This window comes from Eriocheir sinensis, chromosome 31, assembly GCF_024679095.1.
Source record: "Eriocheir sinensis breed Jianghai 21 chromosome 31, ASM2467909v1, whole genome shotgun sequence".
Taxonomy (NCBI): domain Eukaryota; kingdom Metazoa; phylum Arthropoda; class Malacostraca; order Decapoda; family Varunidae; genus Eriocheir; species Eriocheir sinensis.
Window position 1 is genome coordinate 17,087,352 of NC_066539.1, and position 23,600 is coordinate 17,110,951.

At 44.2% G+C, this 23,600-nt stretch overlaps 1 protein-coding gene across 2 annotated transcripts in view; it reads left to right on the forward strand.

Annotated features, from left to right (window-relative positions):
• LOC127005979 (hemicentin-1-like) overlaps positions 1–23,600 on the forward strand; it is a 158,374-nt gene that overhangs the window by 72,361 nt on the left and 62,413 nt on the right. For both annotated transcript variants that reach the window (XM_050875455.1, XM_050875456.1), the window contains exon 5: positions 19,679–19,833. In XM_050875455.1, the coding sequence (XP_050731412.1) occupies positions 19,679–19,833 (155 nt within the window). The remainder of the gene's footprint in view (positions 1–19,678; positions 19,834–23,600) is intronic.

Below are 23,600 nucleotides of genomic sequence, written 5' to 3' on the forward strand. Positions count from 1 at the left end.
CAGAGCTGTGTTTTCATCATTTCATCCCGCTGTGCCCAATCTTTTTGTACTGCCAGCTCTTGCATCAGCGGGAGAGGATTTTTCTGGCTGAATTCTGGATAAACTGGTTGGCTTATTGGCTAACTGGCTGGTGGAACGGCGGGTTAGTTGATTAACTGACTAATTAGCTTGTTTGTTTGATGGCTGGCTAGCAACTATACCTGTGTCAAGTATTATACCTACCCTTCATCTCTGTACCTCCTTCTACAAGCTTTTCTTCTAGTGCTAGGCTAATCCCTTGCGGTCCAGCAATACTAGTGTGTTAGACTCCACTGTAGGCATTGTTTTATGTAGTTATTGCTTTTTAGCATTGACTTCTCCGGTTATTGATTTGTGGGTATTGTTTTGTGTAATGATAAGTGTAGCTGTTCTGGCTATTTATAATTATCACTATTGTTTTTGTGGCTTGTAAATCTATGTAAAACTCTCTCTCTCTCTCTCTCTCTCTCTCTCTCTCTCTCTCTCTCTCTCTCTCTCTCTCTCTCTCTCTCTCTCTCTCTCTCTCTCTCTCTCTCTCTCTCTCTCTCTCTCTCTCTCTCTCTCTCTCTCTCTCTCTCTCTCTCTCTCTCTCTCTCTCTCTCTCTCTCTCGTCCTCTTTAACCTCTTTTTCTACCACTAAAGGTTTAAAACAAGCTTACCATTTTAAGAAGTGTGCTCCCCCGAAAACACCGGCCCGGCATCTTTCAAAACTCGAGCATTAATGAGATAATTTTTCGAACAACTTTCATAATCCAACTTTTCATCATTTCAGTTTTTCACGAGAATGTTTCGCTGCGTTCCCGGTGGTGCCGCTTCTGCTTCTGTTGTGGGTGTCTTTGCGATTGTTTTCTTCTTGCTGGGTTTTGCAAAATATACCAACACACACTCGTAACCATTTTGTTTTTACTTCATATTAAAAGTTTCTGAAGAGAGAGAGAGAGAGAGAGAGAGAGAGAGAGAGAGAGAGAGAGAGAGAGAGAGAGAGAGAGAGAGATGGTGTCACAGACGCGGCACAGCACCAGGCCTAATCACAGCCTCGTTCAGTCCAGGCGCCTTTACCCTGAGCATGGGGGGAACATTTTCATTTTTTAGACCTGACGTTCACTAACAGTTTTTTCCTTTTTTTTTTTTTTAGAGTTTTTAATACATTACGGTGATGATGGTGCGTAACTGATACTTTCATCTGCGTCGCGTATTTTTGTTAGAAAGTATTAAGTTGTCGAAGTTGTTTTTTATACTCTTTTGTATACAGTGGTAAAAATATAACAAAAAAAGTGATAGAAGGAGGAGTATTAGTAGGAGATGAAGCAGTACTATAAGAAGAAAATAATAGGAGCACTATGGATATAAGTAGTGTGTAATAGCAATAACGGCCATATTTTTTTGTTATTCCTGGTGTTGTTGCAGTTAAGTCTTAATTTTGTTGTAGTAGGCATTGTAACAGTGCGTGTAATGGAACATTATTTGTATTCACAAGTATAATTACTTATCCACCTCCTCCTCCTCCTCCTCCTCCTCCTTTTTTCGTCTCGTCTTTCTCTGTCCCCTTGTTTCTCCTTTAGTCTTCGTCTTGGCATCGGCAATCCATGTTACTTATCAGACGAGAAGCATGGAGTGTGAATGTTGCGGATACACGCTGGTGCCGATGGGTACTTATGAATAACGTGCTGCAGAAGTGTGACTTTAACCTTCAGGCGGTGAGAAAGGGCGCACGGAAGATGTAGATGGAGATAAGCGTGAATACCAAGGGATGGAAGAGAAGGGAAAGACGGGCGGAAAAGCGAGAGTATTATATGGAGGAACGGAAGGGGAAGGAAGGATAGGACGGAGGGAAGTGTAAGTACACACTGATGTACGATGACATAGGAAGGAGACAGTAGCGTGCCTTGAAACGTTAGTTAAGAGGGTATGAAAAAGAGTAGGGGAATATTATTGTGCCTTGAAGTTGAGTACGGAGCAACAGAGGCACAGGGAAAGGAGACAGTAAGGGAAGGAAAAGTGGGGAAAGATACCGCATTGTGCACTAAACATATCTTCGTGAAATGGCAAATGTAAAACGTGAATCAGTAAGACATTGAGCTGCTTTATTAATGCAGACTAAGAGGCTATTAATTACGTTATCCCTTCATTCCTTGTCTTGTAATGCTCCGTTAATCCTACACTCGACTCAACGCTCATGTAATACGTTTGTTTACGTTGCGATCCTCTAAATCATGAAGAGAACGCAGCGAATATTACCTGTGACTTTTCACCTGGCTTTTGGAGAGGAATGCCGCGGTAACATATTCATCCTTCCTCTTCAGAGTTGGATTTCGTGGTTAATTTAATTTGAATACTTAAATAGAGTATTCCTGTGTGTATACATGTTCCTGTAAATACTGCTGCTGGCGTTGCTGTTGTTGCATGGGTACGTTCCTCTGCTGTGCTTCACTATTCTTGCAAGTCTCACCGACGCTGCATCGTGTGAGTAGTCCAGATGAACTATTGCAAAGGGCAGGTGTCACTAGGCTTAATCCCACCTGCTTAGACCCAACATTAAGGCTGATTCTCTCTCTCTCTCTCTCTCTCTCTCTCTCTCTCTCTCTCTCTCTCTCTCTCTCTCTCTCTCTCTCTCTCTCTCTCTCTCTCTCTCTCTCTCTCTCTCTCTCTCTCTCTCTCTCTCTCTCTCTCTCTCTCTCTCTCTCTCTCTCTCACCTCATAAATGGCGTAACTATGAGCGGACCCGTTCGTAGCATTCACTCATCAGCTGATCAGTGGCCGGCGATAGCACTAGAAAGGTCGCGGCGGCTGACGGCAAAACTCTGATGCCTGATGTTACGAGAATGATTAACGTCACAAACCTCAGGCGAGTATTGGTAGATGTGCTCTGATTGGTACCTATCAAGTCAGTTTTCTTTCTGTTAATAGGAATCAAATAGATGAATTAGGACTAGAAAAGGTAGATCGGTTGGAAACACAATTAAACACCGTCGACTCGTTCCAATTCTGCATATGGTACGTAAAAGCGTTGATGAATCAGCCTTGTTAAGATTGAATTATGTATGTTTTCCGTTGATGAATACCACATAGTTTTAATAGTTTTTAACACTGATTTTTCAAGTGTGTATGTGCATTTTCTTTCACTAGTTAAAAAAAAAAACATTCAAGAAGGCAGTCATTATATTACACGAATTTTACTTAATGTCAACGAAAAATCTAAGAATGCGTACGTCATTTCCAAAACTCCACGGCTCATTATAGCTCACACAACTTAGAGGGACTCCATAGATCTTGTCCTCATCCCTTTCCGCCTGGTTCTACATAGTATCAATTAGGGTATGGCTCGGTTACCAGGTGTATTGTAAGCAGGTTTTGAAGGAGCCCTTTGTAGCTGCTTCTTTGTAGGCTCGTAAGCTTTGTGTCTCTGAGGCTCCTCTCTCCTCTCCCTTGAGTGATCACGACCCTCCTTTTTCTGCTTCCTCCTGCTGCTTCTCTGTGGCTCGATGCAGCCCTGACGAGGCGGTTGCTTTGTGGCGAGATGCGAGTGTGGGCGGTACGTGTCTCTGTGCGGGTAAGAGTGGTGGGGAGGAGGAGAGGTGAGTGAAGGACTAGTGGTGAGGGTGGTTGCTAGAGGAGACCAAGGGGGCGCCTACGTAACTCATGGGTGTGGCAAGACGATCGATCCTTTCGGTAAGGACTCAGGTCTTTTGATGTTGGGGGTGGTCATGGTGGTGGTAGTGGTAGTTATGAACAAGAAGGAGCGATGAGTGATGGAATGAAAGTAATCAGGGTTGAACTTGCCGGGGAAGAAATAGAGCGTGTGAATTCCTGAAGGTAATGCTCGGTAGGGAGTGATATGAAAGATTTGGAAGTCATTGGTATCTGAAGCTGCATAGTGGTTCGGTTGGGAATCGATGCCGTGTAGTGCTGGAGCAAGGTAACGTAATTGATGAATGGAAGATGGTGCTGCGGAGTGTGTGAAGTGTGGTAGGTAAAGTAAAGGAGGATACCAGCAAGTGGGGAGGAAATGCTGGATAAGCTGAGGCTGCGTTAATGTTAGTTGGGGAATTTCACTAATGGAGCGAAGGGAAACACGGCAGCTTTTCAGGAGATAAATTCATGTTCGTGGGAAAGCGGAAAAGTCTCAGTGAACGGTTAGGAAGGTAAATGGAGCGGTGATGAGGAGTATTGTGTCTGCTTGTTCTCTTGTGGTAGGATGAAGCGTTGTACTAAAGATGATAGAATGCGCAAGGGGAGCATTTAGGAGATTTAGGAGCAACAAATGAGGGAATTCAATGATGTAGGTAAAATTATGTACATGAAGGTAAGTAAAAAGTGTAATGATGGAAGGTTGGTGGCGGTGAAATGCAAGTGACTGGAAGTGGTAGTGTAAGTGAATGGGAAAGTGGAGAGGAGGGTGAAGGTTGTGATGGCGTAGGTGTGATAATAAGTTAGTAGGAGGAATAGCCGATGAAAAAATTATGTACTTGAACGAGTGATAGAGGGTGGTGTGGAGGAAGAAAGGATAAACCAGTGTGGGATGAGAGAGGAAGGAAAAGCAGAAGAAAAATGAGGGGCAGCAAAATGCAAAACAGAAGAAAAAAGACGAATATGAAGATGAAGATGATGTAAAGGAAACAGAAACAAGAAAGAAAGAGAATATAAATAAGACAGAGGAGGAAAGAGGAAGTAAATAAGACAGAGAGGATGAAAACGGAAATAAATAAGACTTGTTGAAGAATAGGAGAGACAGACAGAAAGGCAGATACGCAGACAGACACATAGACAGAGAGAGACAGACTGGCGGATTTACAAAAAGACAAATGGCTAGGAGAAAATACAGTGAAAGAAACAAAAATAGAACAAGTAGAAACAAGAGAAGTAGAGAGAATGAGAGGTGGAACAAGAGACGCAAACCCAACTAACACCCCCCCCCCACCCCCTTCCTCCCCACCGCGCTGCAACACCCCCGGGAAGCTGCGCCACACGAGTCCTCCACCGCCGCGCCGGGCCCTCCAGCAGTATACTTTCTGGGCGCGTCTCGTAAATTTTGCGTCAGTCATCAGAATCCTCCCCGTGACATACTTCAACTTTATCACCTGCCTCGTAAATATCATTAAACGCCCCCTACCGTGATACCCCGCTCGTGACGCCGCAGAGAGAGAGAGAGAGAGAGAGAGAGAGAGAGAGAGAGAGAGAGAGAGAGAGAGAGAGAGAGATGGGAGAGCTGGGAGAGATACATAAAGAAAAAGAGAGTGGAAGGTAAAAAAACGAAAGCGAAAAGGACTTAGTGACATATCAAAACGGCGTGACAAGAGGAACACGCAAGCTGACCGATAGAGAAGACAGAGACAAAGAACAGCAGATTGTCATTTTCCTGTGGACCAAGCCATTGTATTTTAGCTCGACGTATTCCTGTAAACTTATTTAATTTTATTCACAATTTAGGTCAGCGGGCCATTTCACACTCTGCAGATTCACTGGTAGTCTTTTTCCACATATTTCACGCTGGAAGGCTAGAGTCTAATTTTCCTCCAGCGCTTACTCCTACGTTTTCTCCTGTCCCTCTTCCTCCTGGTTCTGCTCATCTCGCTTTTTTTCCTCCTCTTCCGCTACCTCCTTTTCATTCCTCCATTTCCTCCTCCTTTTCATTTTCCAACACCTTCTCGTCGTCCTCCACTTCCCTCTCCTTTTCCTCCTCTTCCTCCTGCTCCTTCTTGGTTTTATTGCCTTTAAACTCTTCTTGTGTGGCGTCCCGGATAATGCGAGTATTGGGATAGGGAAGGAAGAACGAATTTCCTTTGTCCTTGATCAATTTTAGCTGGCCCAGGAAGAGCCACAGGTTCATTTCCGAAACTCGTTCAGCCTCCTATTTTTTTCTCTCTTCCTCTTATTCTTTGTTGTTTTATTCTGTATTCGGGAACATTTTTTTTTTCTTTAGTATCTGCTCCTTACCGTATTCCTTCTACTTGTTTGTTTTCCTCCTCCTCTTTGTTGTGTTGGTCGTATTTTACCTCCTCCTCCTCCTCCTCCTCCTCCTCCTCCTCCTTCAACGGGTAAAGGAGACAATTTTACATGGTGGAAAAGAGATTGGCTTATCGGTAGCAAACAACGATTTTTACTCGATGGATTCAGGCTCATAAAACCTCAATTGTAAGAGGCCAAGTAAATGTTACTTTTAGTTCCTCTTGTTGTTGATGCATATTCATTTCAAACTGTTGAACTCCAAAATAACCCGAAAACAAGGAATAACGATCTACCGATTCAAGAGAAGCGATAAAATAACCCTCCTGCACAAGTAGTTAATGCCTGACGTGTTGATCAATTCACTAAAGCAACAAGTATCGTTATGAAACACCAGGCTTTTTGTTGCCCGTTCTTTCGTTTTCTTTGATTCCGTGTTTATCTTCCCTTTGAGCCTCGTCCTCTTTGTCTTCATCCTCATCACTCTATTCCTTCTTATCCTGCTCCTCCTTCTATTCTTCGTTTTCCTTCATCCCCGTTTTTCTTTATTCACTTCGCTCTCCCTTCTTTTTAAATTCTAAGCTCACTTTCCAATCTCCGGTTTATCAATTTCTCGTTTTCTCTGAAGCAAGTAACGTGTGAGTGTGTGTGTGTGTGTGTGTGTGTGTGTGTGTGTGTGTGTGTGTGTGTGTGTGTGTGTGTGTGTGTGTGTGTGTGTGTGTGTGCGTGAGGGCGCGAAATCTAGCGTGCGTCTCAGCTTGAGGCGTTGGACTGACAGACCGTCGAAGGTGCAGATAAGAACGTCAAGTTGCTATCTTGTCGGGAACATGTCAAGGCGAGGAGGAGGAGGAAGAGAAGGAAGAGGAGGAGGAGGAGGAGGAGGAGGAGGAGGAGGAGAAGTCAGGAGAGGAGAGGTAAAAGATGGAGGAGAAGAAATAATATATAACAGGTTGAGTGATAGAAGGAAAAGGCGTTGTTAGATGTCAATACAGGGATCGCTCTAGTGCTTATCGGTGGAGATGGCAAATACGTCGGGGTCAAGGGTGAAGCAAGAAGGGAAGAAGAGTAATAGGTTGGAGGATATAGGTAGAATGAGGTAGAGGAAAAAGAGGCAAATGGCCGTCTCGTAAGATGGAGTTAGGATTTTTTATGGAAGTCCCTGTTTAAGAAATATCTGAGAAGAAAAGTATTAGAACATGAGGAGTGAATATCGTGGATGATAACGAGCGAGAGGGAAAATAAATAAGAAGATAATTTAATAGTACGAGTGAGGAAGATAACCATGCAGAAGAGTAGAAAGAAGCAAGAAAAGCGAAACAAGCTGCAGGAAATCAAACGAGTCATGTAATATAATCTGGGTGGAGGAAACCGTAGACTTCACTCATGAAATCTGATTATCATGAACGAACACCATCTCTGTACTTTAAATGCTATTAGGTCTCATACGTAAAGAAAACAGTTTAATTCATAGCAATGGAGAGAGAGAGAGAGAGAGAGAGAGAGAGAGAGAGAGAGAGAGTTAGTTTTCCTTCTCCCTCGCCCTTCCAAGTCTTCCCTCCAGGTGTGTGTCGAGGTAGTGTATGTGTTCTTGCAGCACCTGAACTGCTGTCTCCTTCCCTTCCAGTTGCTTCTCCTCCTACTATTCAGCGTTTTCATTTTTCATCTTTTCTTATTCCTCCTTCCACTACTCTTGTACTCTCTAATCCCTTCCTCCCTTATCTCATTCCTTTTCCTACTTCTTTTTCTTTTCTCCTGCACCTGCTCCGTATAAACTGTACATCTCTCACCATTTTGTTCTCTTGTTCTTTCATATTCTTCTCCTCTCGTACTACTATTGTTCTTTTCTTTCTTTTATATTAACGTTCCTACTATTTTTTTTTCTTTGCTTGTTCTCTCTTTCTACTCCATACTCTCAATTATTTTCATTCTAAAGTTTTGTCTTATTGTTTATGCTGTCTTCATTAATTTCATGATGTTCTGACATTATTATTCTACTATTCGTTTTTTTTTTTTTTTTGCAGTATTTTAATTTTGTTATATTCACATGAAGGCTCTCCATTTTCCAGCTTTACTTTTTGGCTTACTCTTATTTTCCACTTTCTCTGCTGCTTATTCTCTTCCCTTTACTTTCTGGTTTTTATTTTCTCTTACATAAATCACCATTGAAACGCCTCCTTTCCTTTTCTGCCTTCCTCAAACATTTATTTTCTCCTCCTTTAATTTTCTAGTTGCTTCGCTGTTCCTCCCGCCTCTTTGTGTTTTCGGCTTCTTGCTACGCTTTTTCATCACTCGGGACACTCGTTTCTTCATGCTTACTCTTCCCCCCTCGTGCTTGCTGTGTGTTTACGTTCTCGTTACCCAATATTATGGCTCGTCACAGAGGGCGTAATATCTTTCACGCATTACGAGGCTTTCATTCATCATCATTAGCGTGCCTTGCAGCTGCTGTCCGACCTTCCAATGGAGGAGTTCCACAGTGTACCTTTTTTCTACTATTATACTCATCAAACATGGTACGCTTGTAGATATCGATTTATCCTACACTGTTTGCTAGGCCATAACAACATAAGCATTTACATGACAAGACATTGGTATAAACATAAGTTCAAGGGCAAGGGAGCTTCAAATGAGGTGATTAACAAAGACAAATATTAGTTTTATGAGTAACTGCTTGTGTCAGTCAAAGGTAAAACTGGTGGTCGCTTTTGTTTATGTCTGATTTATGTGTCTGTGGTGTGTGTGTGTGTGTGTGTGTGTGTGTGTGTGTGTGTGTGTGTGTGTGTGTTTGAGTGATGGTGGAAGTTTTAAGTTAGCACCAGCACTCATTACGCCACCCACTGCTGAGCCACCGACATGTGTAGTTATATTTTTATTATTGTCACATACTATATATTTACTTCTAACAACTTGAAAAAAAATAGAAAAAGGTATTATGTCTGAGCTTCAATGCCTATCAGAGTGAGGGAGGAGATGGTGCCGTCCTATTTCCACGGCCAAGTCACTCTTTTTTTTCCCTCCCTCTCGCTGCACGTACCGTCTCCCCAAGAGTGACTTTCATCCGTCCCCGCCGCCACTCCGGAAAAAAAATATACAGGAATAAGAGAAGAATTTGTTTCCTATTTTAGTTTCATTTTCTCGGCAGTTTTTACTTTTTCCTTTCCATCACTCGCCACAATACATATTCTTTTTTTTCTTTGTTTCGCTTTTTAATCTTTTTTTTTTGTTCCTTTCACTTTCAGTTCGTAATTATTTCGTAATACATTTCCACATTCCTCGTTTTGGTAATGCATTTCATCGTTTTTTTCTTTTCCGCATTGAACTTTCTTTTGACCTCTCTCTCTCTCTCTCTCTCTCTCTCTCTCTCTCTCTCTCTCTCTCTCTCTCTCTCTCTCTCTCTCTCTCTCTCTCTCTCTCTCTCTCTCTCTCTCTCTCTCTCTCTCTCTCTCTCTCTCTCTCTCTCTCTCTCTCTCTCTCTCTCTCTCTCTCTCTCTCTCTCTCTCTCTGTGTGTGTGTGTGTGTGTGTGTGTGTGTGTGTGTGTGCTTTCCAAAATCTATTTCTCAATCTATATCACTCCGTTTCCCTCATTCCTACGCCTTACATCTCAGCCCTCTGTTCGTTCAGCCATTATCCAACGTGCTATGTCCAACGCCATCATCTTTCAAATAATATTAAGACGAACAGTAGTGGTAGAGGAGTAGACGGGGTATCGAGGCGCTGAGTTACAAGAACAGGACCAGAAACACTTGCGGAGAGATTCAGCCCTCAAAAACCAGTAGACTTAAAAAATTCCTGCTTCCTTTGTTAGTCAAATTGAATAAGCATCTTTACCGCCCACCGCCGCCCCAGCTCCCAAGACTTGCTGCGCCACTTTTGCGGGAATTGTTTTGTGGGCGGTGATTGTTGTGGTCGGAGGGTTGGTCGGGTGGTCGGTTCTTCTGTGGGTGACACGTGGTTTGCTTCTTTGTTCTGTGTTTGTGTGGGGGGGGGGGAGTGTGTGGGGAGATGGAAAGGCTGATGTTGTTGGTAATGAAATTTGTGTCCAGTTTCTAATAGTTAGGATACGTGAAGAAATAGCAGTAATGTATCATGTGGGAATGTATGATATATAACAGAGAGAGAGAGAGAGAGAGAGAGAGAGAGAGAGAGAGAGAGAGAGAGAGAGAGAGAGAGAGAGAGAGAGAGAGAGAGAGAGAGAGTTACAAAAAAGTGCGGAAAAGAAAAAAAATCAATGAAAGGCTTATATGGAAATGAGAGCTAGCCAGCCGTCCAGCCAAGGAAACAGACAAGGAGGCAGGCAGACAGACAGAATGAAGAAACAAACTGAGAACAGAAAATAGAATCGAAAAGAATATCGTTAACGCAGTGCTTCTTACATCGAAAAAAATACCTAAACAGCTCTCAACCTCTCTTTGTACCGTCCATAGCGAGGAGGCGCCAGGAGTGACTGACAGGTGGGATCACAGGTGTCCCAGCCAGGTGATCTTCCACTCACCTGAGCCCAATAGATTCAGAAGAAGCGTCTCGGCTCACTCCCGGTCGGCGTCGTGTCGGGGAGAATTACTCGTACTGACGCGAGATTCAAAGGGAATCTCATCGGCATGTGTAAATGAGTGACTCAGAAAGACTTCACGGAACGTCGCTCAGGGAAAGGAGGAGCTCCAACGCATCTCTTCTCCTCTCTCTTTTTTTTCATACTTTTTTTTAGTGAGTATGCTTTGTTTTTCATGTTCCTTTTCTTATCTTTCATTTGGCTTTATTCGTCCTTACCAAGGCATATTTGTCCCAGTTTGTCATTATACTTTTTTTCTTGATCTATTAATTTTTCGTTATAATTATTTATTTTCCTCTTAACCTGTCTTAGCATACTGCTATTTTAAATATTTTCTTCATCCGTACTGTTTGCGTTTGATCCTTCGTATCTCGTCTCACGCTTTGTTAGCGTATATCCCGTGCTGTATCAAACTGCCTTGTCACGATTCACTCGTTTGCGTCACTCATTTACAGTTAACTTGATGACTCCGCTCTTTCCATCTTAATTAATGGGTGCTGCTTTTGATTATGAGCTAAGTGTATCCTTCAGTCACTTGAACATTTCACTTCCATTTCATCAGCTTGATAATTCCCTTTCCTGACCCACTCATTGAGGCGCTAATTAGCAGGTTCTCCGCCACGGATCGCCTGCGACCGATCAACACGAAGGTTAGTTAGACTTGGCGGCGCATCACACCACCGCCACTTGACTACCCACTCCGCGCCCCGGGGACTCACACTCCTGTCACTCTTATCTCTCCGGCGCTCACTGCAAAGGGCTGGCGTGTATTTTTATGTATTCTACTCCCCTTCACCTCTGCGCCTCCTCTCCGTACATGAAAATGTCCGCCCCTTGAATAATTTTAAACTTGTTCCATCGTTAACCTCCACATCCAGTCAACACGCTGCTCTCTCACTCACTCATTCACTCCTAAGGGCTTGAGTGTGTATATTTATCCATAATTATGTTCGTCACACCGCTATCTTTGCGTTGGTAACACTTAATTCTGCTAAACATAAAATCTTAAGCTATCGTCTTTTCGTGTATGTTGTTTGAATTATTCATCAAAGTTTCTCTAAAATATATGTCTCTGCTTAAAAGAGAAACAGTTAACATACACCCAGGTCGAAGGGAAGTAAAGAGCTGGAAAGTTGTCTTGATTGGCAGCATTTCGAGGGATAATGGACACGGTCTTAGGGGGGTCTTAAGAAAGGAACAAGAAGAGAAGGAAGACGTGAACGCTATGTATAGAGTTGGGGAAGGGCAAGAAAGTAGGAGGAATGGACTGAAATAAGACAAAGGAGGAGAAGGCGGCGGCTTGGCGTGCGATTGGCAGGGATTTGCTGGCTACAAAAACACTCCTCAGAATGACAGTAAGAGGGGGGGGGGGGGGGTAGTGGGATATGTGAGCTGACGAGGTAAAACGAAAGGGAGTTGAGCTCAGTGGTGCGCCATGCATACATAAAACTTGAACTGAGGGAGTCGAGATCTAAATTGGATGTGTGTGCGTGTGTGTGTGTGTGTGTGTGTGTGTGTGTGTGTGTGTGTGTGTGTGTGTGTGTGTGTGTGTGTGTGTGTGTATGTGTGTGTGTGCGCGCGCGTACAACTGCCCACCCTTGAGTATACTAAAGTCTCTTGTCTCTAGCTCGAAGGAAAAAGCATGAATAGAATAAGAAGTCAATTTCAGCAAACATGTAAAATAAAATAAAAACTACAAGCATAAAGAACCTGCAGCAGTCAGACAGACAAGGGAGGGAGGTAGGCGGGAGGAAGGAATGAAGGAAGGAAGGCGGAGCAGGAACGATGCAGTGTGCTGGATACACGACGCATTGTGAGGTGGAGTGATGTGTTGTAGAAAAAGAGGGATCTGAGAGACGAAAGGAAATTGCGGTGTATAATCGTGTTTTGATCCCTGGATTGAAATATGAAGGAATCTTTTGGAGAGAGAGAGAGAGAGTAATATGAAGGTTTTTTGAAATAAATTAGTATATATTTATTTATTACTGCACACGATATTAGGCTTTGAATAATTAATACATGTTTCTTTGTGGTATTTGTGACATTACGTATTCACACACTCATCATGTGCTGGATCCGTGGTCACCAGCCTTTATCCCGCCGGGGGGAGCTTTATGACTCATTTAAGCGATATATGTCTCTCTCTCTCTCTCTCTCTCTCTCTCTCTCTCTCTCTCTCTCTCTCTCTCTCTCTCTCTCTCTCTCTCTCTCTCTCTCTCTCTCTCTCTCTCTCTCTCTCTCTCTCTCTCTCTCTCTCTCTCTCTCTCTCTCTCTCTCTCTCTCTCTCTCTCCTCTCTCTCTCTCTCTCTCTCTCTCCTCTCTCTCTCTCTCTCTCTCTCTCTCTCTCTCTCTCTCTCTCTCTCTCTCTCTCTCCTCTCCTCTCTCTCTCTCTCTCTCTCTCTCTCTCTGCATCAGCATTACTCTTCGTGACAGTAATGCTTCCTAATCCCGATCCCACGTGACACGCATAATTTTACTCGTTTGGCCTCGCCGCACCGCCACCAACTCGGCCATGAATCGTTTTGGCTTGAATAGTTTCATAGTATTTCCATGATTTTGATTCGAATGATCAGAGTTTAGACCTGGTAAAGTTCGCTTTAGATGAAAGGATTTTTTTTTAACGTTACACTTTCGGCTTTGGTATATTCAATGACTTCTAATGTCATTTTTTTTGTGAATCTTTTTTTATCATGAGATTAATGTGTATGTATATGTTCGCACGCTCGCGCGCGCGCACACACACACACACACACACACACACACACACACACACACACACACACACACACACACACACACACACACACACACACACACACACACACACACCTACCCTTACACACACATGAACTATTCCCTTTGCCTCGCCTTTCATCTTGAGAAAAAGAAACAGAGGAGAAAAATATCATATCGACCGAGCCCACATGAGTTAGCTCCCGCCCTTCTCCGCCTCTCGTCTGGCCTCAAGGTCGATCGACTGAGAGTGCAATCATGTGGCTCACTGTGTCTTGTGCGTGCGGTGATGTGTGCTGGAGGGCATTGAGGTGTTTGTATCAGGGAATTTTAGAAAGTTATTGTGTGGTTTGTGTGGGCGGCGGGTGCACGGAGTTACTTATGTGCGTGTGCGTGTGTGTGTGGGGGGGGGGGGGCGGGGTATGTAGCAAGGAGTCTTGGTCAGTTGAGAATTATTGGCTTGCGTTAGTGGGTCAGTGAGTGCGTGAAAGATTTATGTGACGATGGTTGTTTGTGCGTGGAGTTGAGTAGGTTGGGCTTGAGTTTTATTATTATATTTTGTCCCTGCATGTATATGTGTTTGTTTTGTGTATTTACCTTGATGTTTGCTCGGGTCTTTAGAAACTGAAACACAAGGAATGCAAATGTGACACTAATGAAGAAAAAAACAAGAGTGTGATAAACATCACTGATGAAGCAAGGTCAAAGGGTGAGGACATGCAACATCCAGCAAAAAAGAAAAGAAAAAGTGCGGAGGTGAAGGTGAAGCAAATGAAGCACCACCCAAAAAAGGCTGAAATAAAAAAATAAAAAAAACATGATTGAGAAGGCCTTAAGCGAATTAAAAAAAAAGCTGAAGAGGATTCGGACGATTGCGAGAAATCAAGGAGTTAATGCAATCTGAAGTGCCTTGAGGGCTTGCCAATACGGAAGCAGAACCAGCTCAACACTACTTCATGTGAGGCAGGAAATGGCACAGAGGCAAGGAGAAGAACGAAAAGAAGTTTCATGTGGCATTGGGATTGAATTGATGATTCTAAACAAAACAAAATGGTTTAGATTACGAGAAGAACAGATTTGCCCATTCTCGGACATCATGAACATTGGATCATAAAAGTAAACTATTTTACGTATAAAGGCTGTATGGAATTATAGTAACACAAAATATACTAACGGATAAAGCACTTAAAATGAGCTTAAGCATTATTTTAGAAACTGCATCGTGCAACAGCACAAGACGGTTCATTTGAACTTGTTGTTTTCCCATTAGTGTCTTATTTATGTGCGTAAATCGACCAAATTATGACATTCATCGGCACTTCACTAAGTATTATAATAGTAACCCGCAATCACACCGGCAGGGCGCGAAGGTCCAAGTTCGTTAATTTCGCTAAACATAAACGTCGTTAAAACTGGACCTGTCACACGCCCCCCCCACCCCCTCCCCGCCCCCCCACACTAACCAAGTGTCTTAATGGATTTGACTCTTTCACATCTTCACTGCAGTGCTTAATTCCAAAACATTTCCTTTAATCAAGGGGGACTTATTACAGATATTTTTTTGGTTAATCCCCAACTCACCTACCACCAGGCCACGCGACATGTGAATTAACGGTGCTTGAGTATTAGTTTTACACCGCCACTGACCCCCGCCGGTAATGACAGGTCGGAAGGCAGCACGTGACTCTGAAGTACACTGCTGTGGCGCCCTTGATGGACACCTTCCCGACCTTACATATTATTAGGAGGCCGCTCACCTGCTATATTACCCTCCAGTACTGATGGCTGCACTACCTGAAATTGACTCTTTTTGGACACTCCTTTGATATCTGTTCAGGAGCAGTGAGTAGCGGGCTTTTTTTTTTTCTTTACGCCCTAGAACTGTCTCCTTAACTGTAAAAAAAAACACAAACACACACACACACACACACACACACACACACACACACACACACACACACACACACACACACACACACACACACACACACACACACACACACACACACAGAGAGAGAGAGAGAGAGAGAGAGAGAGAGAGAGAGAGAACTTCAAGCTGTCAGATATTGCAATTACTAAGTTTGCGGCGCTTGAGAGTTACCCAAGCGTTCTCGTATCCTCCTTCACGTCATGCGCCGGGTTAGACACGTGGACGCGACCGAAGGAAGACATGTAGACGGACATACATCCCACGTGTCACTAAGGTATTCAGTATAGTTACGAAATCATGTGTTTGGTAAAGGAGCGGAACGTTGGTACACTTACATGCCATTTGATAGAACTCGGAATGGTCGGTAAAATCTACGCTTATATGAATCCATGTTTCAGTATATCGTTCCGTGTTGGTAAATCGTATGCTGTCCCGCACTCACAAACGTACGTACACGACGCTTTCGTAACGTTGTGAAACTGTGATGTCTTTTCAAAAATGATAATATTATTTTCTCCATGGGTTCACAGGACTTTTATCGCTCAGTTTTACGTGATTATATATAATTTTATTTGGTTTTGTTCTGTTCCTTCCACATATGCCGTGATTGTTAAGTTTTATATCGGTTGAAGCAGCATTTAAGTTTTCTCATATAACGACAGTAAAGGAGTACCATAATCACGAACACACACACACACACACACACACACACACACACACACACACACACACACACACACACACACACACACATACACACACACATACACACACATACACATATACAGAAGAAACACGCAGTTCCTATGAGCATGTTATCGCTACTCTCCCTCTCTCCTAGTCGCTCTGTTCCACTCATCCCTTCCCTCCTTCCTGCCGCACTTGCCGTCACACTCACTCTCGCACAAACCCTCTTCGTTATTCTCTCCACAATCTTCCTGCCACGCAAACAAATCCCTCTAATGTTGCCGTCACTCCCTCCACACACACACACACACACACACACACACACACACACACACACACACACACACACACACACACACACTGTACGCGTTGTTCCCCGTGCGTCATTCCGTCTCTCCTGTGATATATATGCATGTCGAGTGTTCTTCGTAAGCTCTTCATTTATTCATGTTTTTCGTTAGTTGAAATGACGCGTTGCATGTGTCCCTTGTAACTAGTGTATATATCATAATTTCCTCTCATTCGTAATTATCTTGTTTACCTGTCACAAGCAAGATTGTCTTCAGTTTTAAAATATTTACTCATCTCTTAATTACTTGCTCTGCATTATTTATTTCATATCGTTTGTATGTCGTTTTTCAAGCTTTTGTTCAGGCATATTCAGATATAGTCTTTCAAGAACGACATTGTGAGTCCTTTCCGCTTCGCGTGTTGTTTACAAAAGCTGTCAGCTCCACGATGGGCTGTGACTGTATAAGGATATTTTGTTTTTGAAAGTACTTTACGTGGATAGTCATGTAACATGCAATTTTGATTGCATCTGAATGGGAAGGTGGAGGGTGTAAAGTGGCCCTCTCCCCCTTGCAGTCAACAGCCACACGCTTTCGCCATTCACTCATGAAGGGATGAGAAGAGAGGAGTGGGAAAGGGAAGGAAAGGGAGAGTGGAAGAGGCATGAAAGAACAACACGGAAAGACCTGAGGCGGAGGTAAACGAGGGCACGGACGAGTGATTGTGATGACACTTTGTATGTGAATGTGTGCTGATAGAAGATGAGTGAACCCGTGTTGCTTACCCCTCTGGATGGTGCTTGTTTGTGGATAGTAGGGAGAGGCTTTGTAGTGGACGAGGAAAGGCAGAGGCGTGACGTAATTCGAAGAGGGTTAGGCGAGGAATATTTATCAAGACATTTGATAGCTGTCACATGGGCGGCTTAATGGATACGCGTTGAGCTGTAAGGCAGGGTCGTCAAAGCCCTTTTACCAGCGCATCATATCGCGGAGTAAACATTTCCATCATTATTTCAACTTCTCTACACTTGACTGTATATTTGTGGCAAGACTGCTTTCCTATGTACATACCAACACAGAGTAAGCAAAGCATCTCATCGTAAAGCAAATGGTCGGTATTACTAAACGTTTCCACCCCTCACATCAACAATTTTCATGGGCCAAAAAGGAGATAACTTGGGTGATCATGAGTGTTTTTTTAGGATTAGGTACAGAGGAAGGGTTTAACTACCACCAGGGCTATGGTACTACCCCTGGAAATGCCCTAAACACCTACGAAGGCTTTGTCGAATATATGTGCTTGGGCGCCGAAATGCTTAAGAATACGACCCATTATTTCTACACATTCTCCACTTATGTTTGTATTAAGCGCCTCTTTTATGGAGTGGTTTATCACGTACATACCGGCACCTAGGGAAGCATAATGGCCATAGGACGTCAAGTAATAGTGCTTTGTTGTTCCGTGAGGCGTGAAGGGGAAGATACGTGTTGAATTGGGTCACGGCTGGCTCTGGCATACACTGTAACCCCCCCCCCCCCCTCTCTCTCTCTCTCTCTCTCTCTCTCTCTCTCTCTCTCTCTCTCTCTCTCTCTCTCTCTCTCTCTCTCTCTCTCTCTCTCTCTCTCTCTCTCTCTCTCTCTCTCTCTCTCTCTCTCTCTCTCTCTCTCTCTCCTCCCCCCCTTGGGTATGCTGACAATGCCTTTCAAGACTATCGTTCACTTGATACTAACAATTACGTTCTTGTGTCTGAGTCTTGAGTTTCTGGAGCCGCCATTCAAGTGACAATTATCGCGCCGCTTCAGAGTGAGGAGGTGGAAGAGAGGATGTCCTAAAGAGGTGGTGTCTGTCCTTGGCGCGCCTCTTGGTGTTTTGCTAAGGAAATTCTTGTATATATATTTTCTTATTTTTGGATCACTCCCAAACATCTATAAGAGTTCAGATACCGTTGTGTGAGTCTCCCGTATAGCACCGGGTAGGCAGGCAAGTTTTGTTTATTTTCATATCATAACTTTTGTATCTTGATGACTGTTAGGAGACTTAAGTAAACATGATTTTCTGTATCTGGAACAGCGTCGAGGAAGAAAAGTAAAATAAACCAAACCTTAACTCTGTGCACCATGAAGCTTTTGTACAGCTGTCCTTCAAATTTATGTAATCCAGGAATTTACATTTATCTTTAGCTTCGTTCGCACACACGCACCCTCAGGAATCCTAATCACTATGCAGGGCCCTTCACGTGGCTAATGTTACTCTACGATCCATTCCGTGTTGCGCTATTTAATTTGTCTGACTTAGATATGTAGGATAGGAGGATTTCCGGTCATGTGTTCGTACTGTAGCTAAGGTGCGAATATTAAGGCTGGGTGTAGTGTACCAGTGTGTGTGTGGGGGGGAGGGAGGGGGAGAGCGAGAGCGGGAATACGAGAGAGGATCAAGAAGGAGAATATGGATAAGAAGGACCCTCTATGAAAAGTTTGTGTGCAGCACTTTCGGAGGTGTGGAGTGCTTAGGGAGGGGTTGGGTGCAATTAATGAGAAAGGAAAAAGGAATGGAGCTAGGAGATGGTGGGTCAGGAAGGAGGAAAAGAGGGATGGGGGAAGGGAGGAGAGAAGAGTAAGGGGCCGGGTAGGGAGAGAGCGAGAGCCTTTGGTCGGCCCCATCTTTGAAGATTTTTGCATTCGTCGTTACTGGAGCTGAATTTCAATGGGAATCGGGTCTTTTGCTTTCACTGGCAGATGAATATAAAAGTTCTGTGGCCGCTTTTACAATTGACGTACTGAAAAGGGAAAGAAAACTATACACTCTTTGCTAGATCTCTCTCTCTCTCTCTCTCTCTCTCTCTCTCTCTCTCTCTCTCTCTCTCTCTCTCTCTCTCTCTCTCTCTCTCTCTCTCTCTCTCTCTCTCTCTCTCTCTCTCTCTCACACTCACACACACACACACACACACACACACACACACACACACACACCTGGCCCCGCCCCATCATCACCGGCTCATTACTCACCGTCGCCTCATCGTCATCATATAAACCCGCGCCTCATTAATTACCCTCACCGCTGCGCCATTACCGCCGCCGCTCCATCATGGGAAGGTTTTACAAGACGATGGCACGCGGGAGATTTTTGCTTTTTTTTTTTTGTGTGTGTGTGTGTGCTTTCGTGTTTCGTGACTGTCAGGCTGGTCAGGTTGGTGCTTTCAGGGCCTTTTCGTTCGTGGAGAGGTCGAGGCTCCAGTAAAACGCTAAAGCAGCAGTGGCTACCTATTAGTGTCTCTGTAACATGTATTCACTAGTTGTACCTTTTAGTTTGGCCGCTGGTCCCTCAGTCTACACCAGCTCACCTATATTTCTTAGCCTGGTCTTTCTTACTCCATCTATAATATCATTAGCCTGGTCCATTAGTCTAAGCGTTTTCATCTCTGTATATTTTCCAGTCTGTTCTTGCCCTGCCAACCCTCACCTGCTCAGTTTACTCACTCTCAATCCCTCTGTCATGTGTTCACCTTTTTGTTTCTTCTCATCCCCAGTTCGGCCGCTGAACGTGACCATCCTGAGCACGCCGGACTACCTGAGCGCCGGGACGGAGTACGAGCTGGTGTGTCAGTCGTGGGGCTCGCGGCCGTCAGCCATCATCAGCTGGTGGAAGGGCGGCACCACGGCCCTCAAGGACGCTGTCATGACGGTGAGTGTGTGTTGGTATTGTGGAGTTGAGTGTGAAGAGAGAAGCGATGGTTAGTGTGCAGGCATGGATGTGAGGATGGGCATAGTGATCGGTTGAATGCGAGGAAAGGAGTGGGTGGCTGTGGCAATGGAAGTGAAGGTCAGAGTGGATGGGTGTTTGAGACCTTGTAGAAATATTAGTTGGAAGAAAGCATGGAAAGTTCAGTAATTAAAGAGAATGAATTGCGTGTATGGAGGTGGGCAGGTAGGTCAGAAGATAGAAGTGGGTATGGCAATGGGTGGAAAGTACAAAGGTGTCAGGATGGGCGTAAGGCCAGAGTGGGTGTGTCGATGGGCAGGCATGTGGGTTTGAATATGTGTGTGAGTGTGAGTGTGAGAGTTGTGATGGTTCAAAATCTGATTAGGTAGGTGTTGTGATGTGAGGCAAGGTCAGTGTGAGTGCGGAAGGTCAGTGTGGGTGTGGGGAGAAAAGCTAAGGATGGGGAGGAGGGTGGAGTAAACGGAGGAAGGGTGGTCGGGACGCGAGCCACCGTCCCTCGCTCCAGTCTATAGGAAGATTGAACGCGAGGCGGGGGAAAGGGGAAAGTTACGTGATTTCAAATTCACCTAAAGTTTAGATATGCCCAGGAGGTAAATAGACTGAAATTGCTTAATTAGATTGCTAGGCAAATAATCAGTCATGAATATATGAATTAGTAATTGAGAAAGTATATATTATTTTCTTTGTGCCTTGGTGTGAGCATGCACGTACCCTACTAGAGACCCGAGTGTAACCGAGTCAAGTCAAGCCGAGCCGATCTGAGCCTTTCCATTTGCTTCACGGACACTGCATATGTATGTTGAAGCTTGTGATTAGTTGAACAACCCTATAATTACATTACCGGTGGACAGCTTATAGCATAAAAAATATAAATAAATAACTATTAAAACAATCATAAATATTTTAATTATTATAATGAAGAAAATAAATGTAGGAATGGCGATTAGCTTTTGATAGGAAGAGACCACGAACGAGCACACACGAGACTGGGTTGCCTCGTCATGTTAAAAGCCCCTCGAGGCGGAGGCGAGCAAGACAGGATGAGGTGAGGCTAGGCGAGGCACTGGTGCAGGGTATCAGACTGCTGCTCCCCACCGTATATTCAGGCCTCACCTGGAATGATATGTATATATGGGAGAATACGCAACAGGTGCGCGTGGCTTCGCGAGTCATCTCCGACGCATTAGCCCTTGAAGGTGTGGTGGATAAGAAACCATTACCCCGGGCCACTGGGTACCAGAGTTAATAGTGGTTATTTGAATATAGTTTTCAGTGATTTTTGACATTTCTGACCTAGGTAATAAAGCCCTTATGTATATAATTTTTTGTCATTATAGTCATGTAAGTAAGTGGAGTTGTCATTTGCAACCGTTCTGTATTACTCGACCATCTCACGCATTAATTCGTAACGGGACGGGTCCGGTGGTCGGCTAAATAATTCACATTTGGCATAAGGCGAGCAGGGCTTAACGAAACTGAGAAAGGAACCGGGCGAGGCGCGGCTGGGACAGTGTATGACGAGGCGAACGGATGGATTGGGAACTGGGAAGAATGCTGCATGGCGGACCCGTCGCCTTTGCTCTGCCCTGTGTTGCGTTGTGTTGCGTTGCGTTGCGTTCCCTACCATTGCTCGGCTCGTGCTCACGCGCATTGGTTCCGCCCATGATTTGGCTCGCATCAGCGTGGATTTGTGCCGGTACAATCAGGTTAATTATTCCCTCATGTAATTACTGCCGAGGAGAGTTTTGGATGGAGCGGCAGAGAATCAGAATTTCCATGTAAATGAGATCACATAAACTCCTCCGAGTGCAAGCTGTTGTATATTATCGAAATATATTTAGTTTTCAATTTAAAAATGCTTAGCTATACAATACTCTCTCTCTCTCTCTCTCTCTCTCTCTCTCTCTCTCTCTCTCTCTCTCTCTCTCTCTCTCTCTCTCTCTCTCTCTCTCTCTCTCTCTCTCTCTCTCTCTCTCTCTCTCTCTCTCTCTCTCTCTCTCTCTCTCTCTCTCTCTCTCTTCCTGCCTGCAAACACAGTTTCGGCCACAGGATTAGGTATATTAATGGCCAACAGTAATTAGTTTTGTATTTAAATTACACGAAACTCAACTATTTTAATTTTTAATTAGGCTGTCAAACTTTACGTCTAATGTGATAAAAGAGGGTTTAGCTTACCCATTAAAAGAATCATTTGAGAGAAGCAATTAATGTCTGAAAACTAATTATTGTGGATATTTTTCATTGCTTTAGTTTATCCTCCTCTTCCTCCCCCTCCTCTTCCTTCCCTTCCTCCTCCTCCTCCTTCTCCTCCTCCTCCTCCTCCTCCTCCTACAGCAACAACAAACAGCCTAGTTAGGACCAAGAGGTCTGTTGCTATTTGCTTTTCCTTTGTACTCCTTTGTACTCCTGCTCCTCCTCCTCCTTCTCCTCCTCCTCCTCCTCCTCCTCCTCCTCCTCCTCCTCCTCCTCCTTCATCATCATCATCATCATCTTCATTTTTCTTCTCCTCCTCCTCCTCCTCCTCCTTCACTTTTGCCTTTGCCTTGATAATCATTTAGTTCACGTTTGAAAAGGATAAAGAAAACCCGTTGTTGTTGGTATCAAAAACTGCCGCTGTTCAACACTGATACAGTTAAACAAACGATTCTCATTCTACCGTATATTTGTGTTAACGTCCACTGCCCGTCACCCTCGTGCTCTGCAAATGTACTGTCGAATAGTTTTGGATTCTCTTTCTGGTGCAGGCGACGAACAGTAAATTTCATCACGCGCAGTGCTTACGAACGTCGCACCCGCCTGGATATCTTTTTCGTGTTTGCCTGTGATCTCGCCATCGACCCTGAACATTAAAACAATATAAAAGTATTAATTTTCAGTTATCGATAATTGCATTGTGTCCTGCAGTGTGTGTGTGTGGGGGGGGGAGGGGGGGGGCGTGTGCGGATGTGTGTAAGAGTGCCTTTAAAATTGCCAAGAACCCCAGACCCACAACAACCATCCACCACCACCGCCATGACCCCTATCTCGCCATCACCCCTATATATCCCCCCCACACACACCCCTACACCCCCCAACCACCACCACCACCACCACCACCACTATTTTCACGTCCACTTTTACCGTCCCCACCACCACCACCACCATTTCCAAGTCCACTTTCTCCTTCCCAACAACCACCACAAACACCAACAACGCCACCACTTCCACCACCACTACCACCGCCGCCGCCACACCGACACACACACACTCGAGTAATACGACGCGATTATATTGCGATCACTCATTAATAACCTTGAGCCTCGTGTGTGTGCCGCCTAAATGTATTTCAGTATGTCGTAATATCTTTATGGCATTTATCAGTGGACGCTTGACCCTCAGTGATGCCTTTCATGAATTATATAACGTTTATTACTGGTAGGGGGTTTATTAATATTAATGACACTCCAGCTCTGTTTTCCTCCTCTTCTCTGTGCTCTATATAATTTGATCTCAAGGGTGTTTTATTTTTAATTGATTATAATATCTCATTTTTTCCGTGTCTCACCTTTGAACGGATTGACCTGTCCCGTTCCCCCGCTTCTTAATTTATCAGTGCGCCTCATTTTTCATCCTTTCCCCATCTCACCAATTAGCTTCACTTTTTATACCATGCACCACAAAAACTGGTGTGTGTGTGGACGTGTCTTGCTCCTTGTGTCTCTCCCTCGAACACTTCATCCTTCGACGGT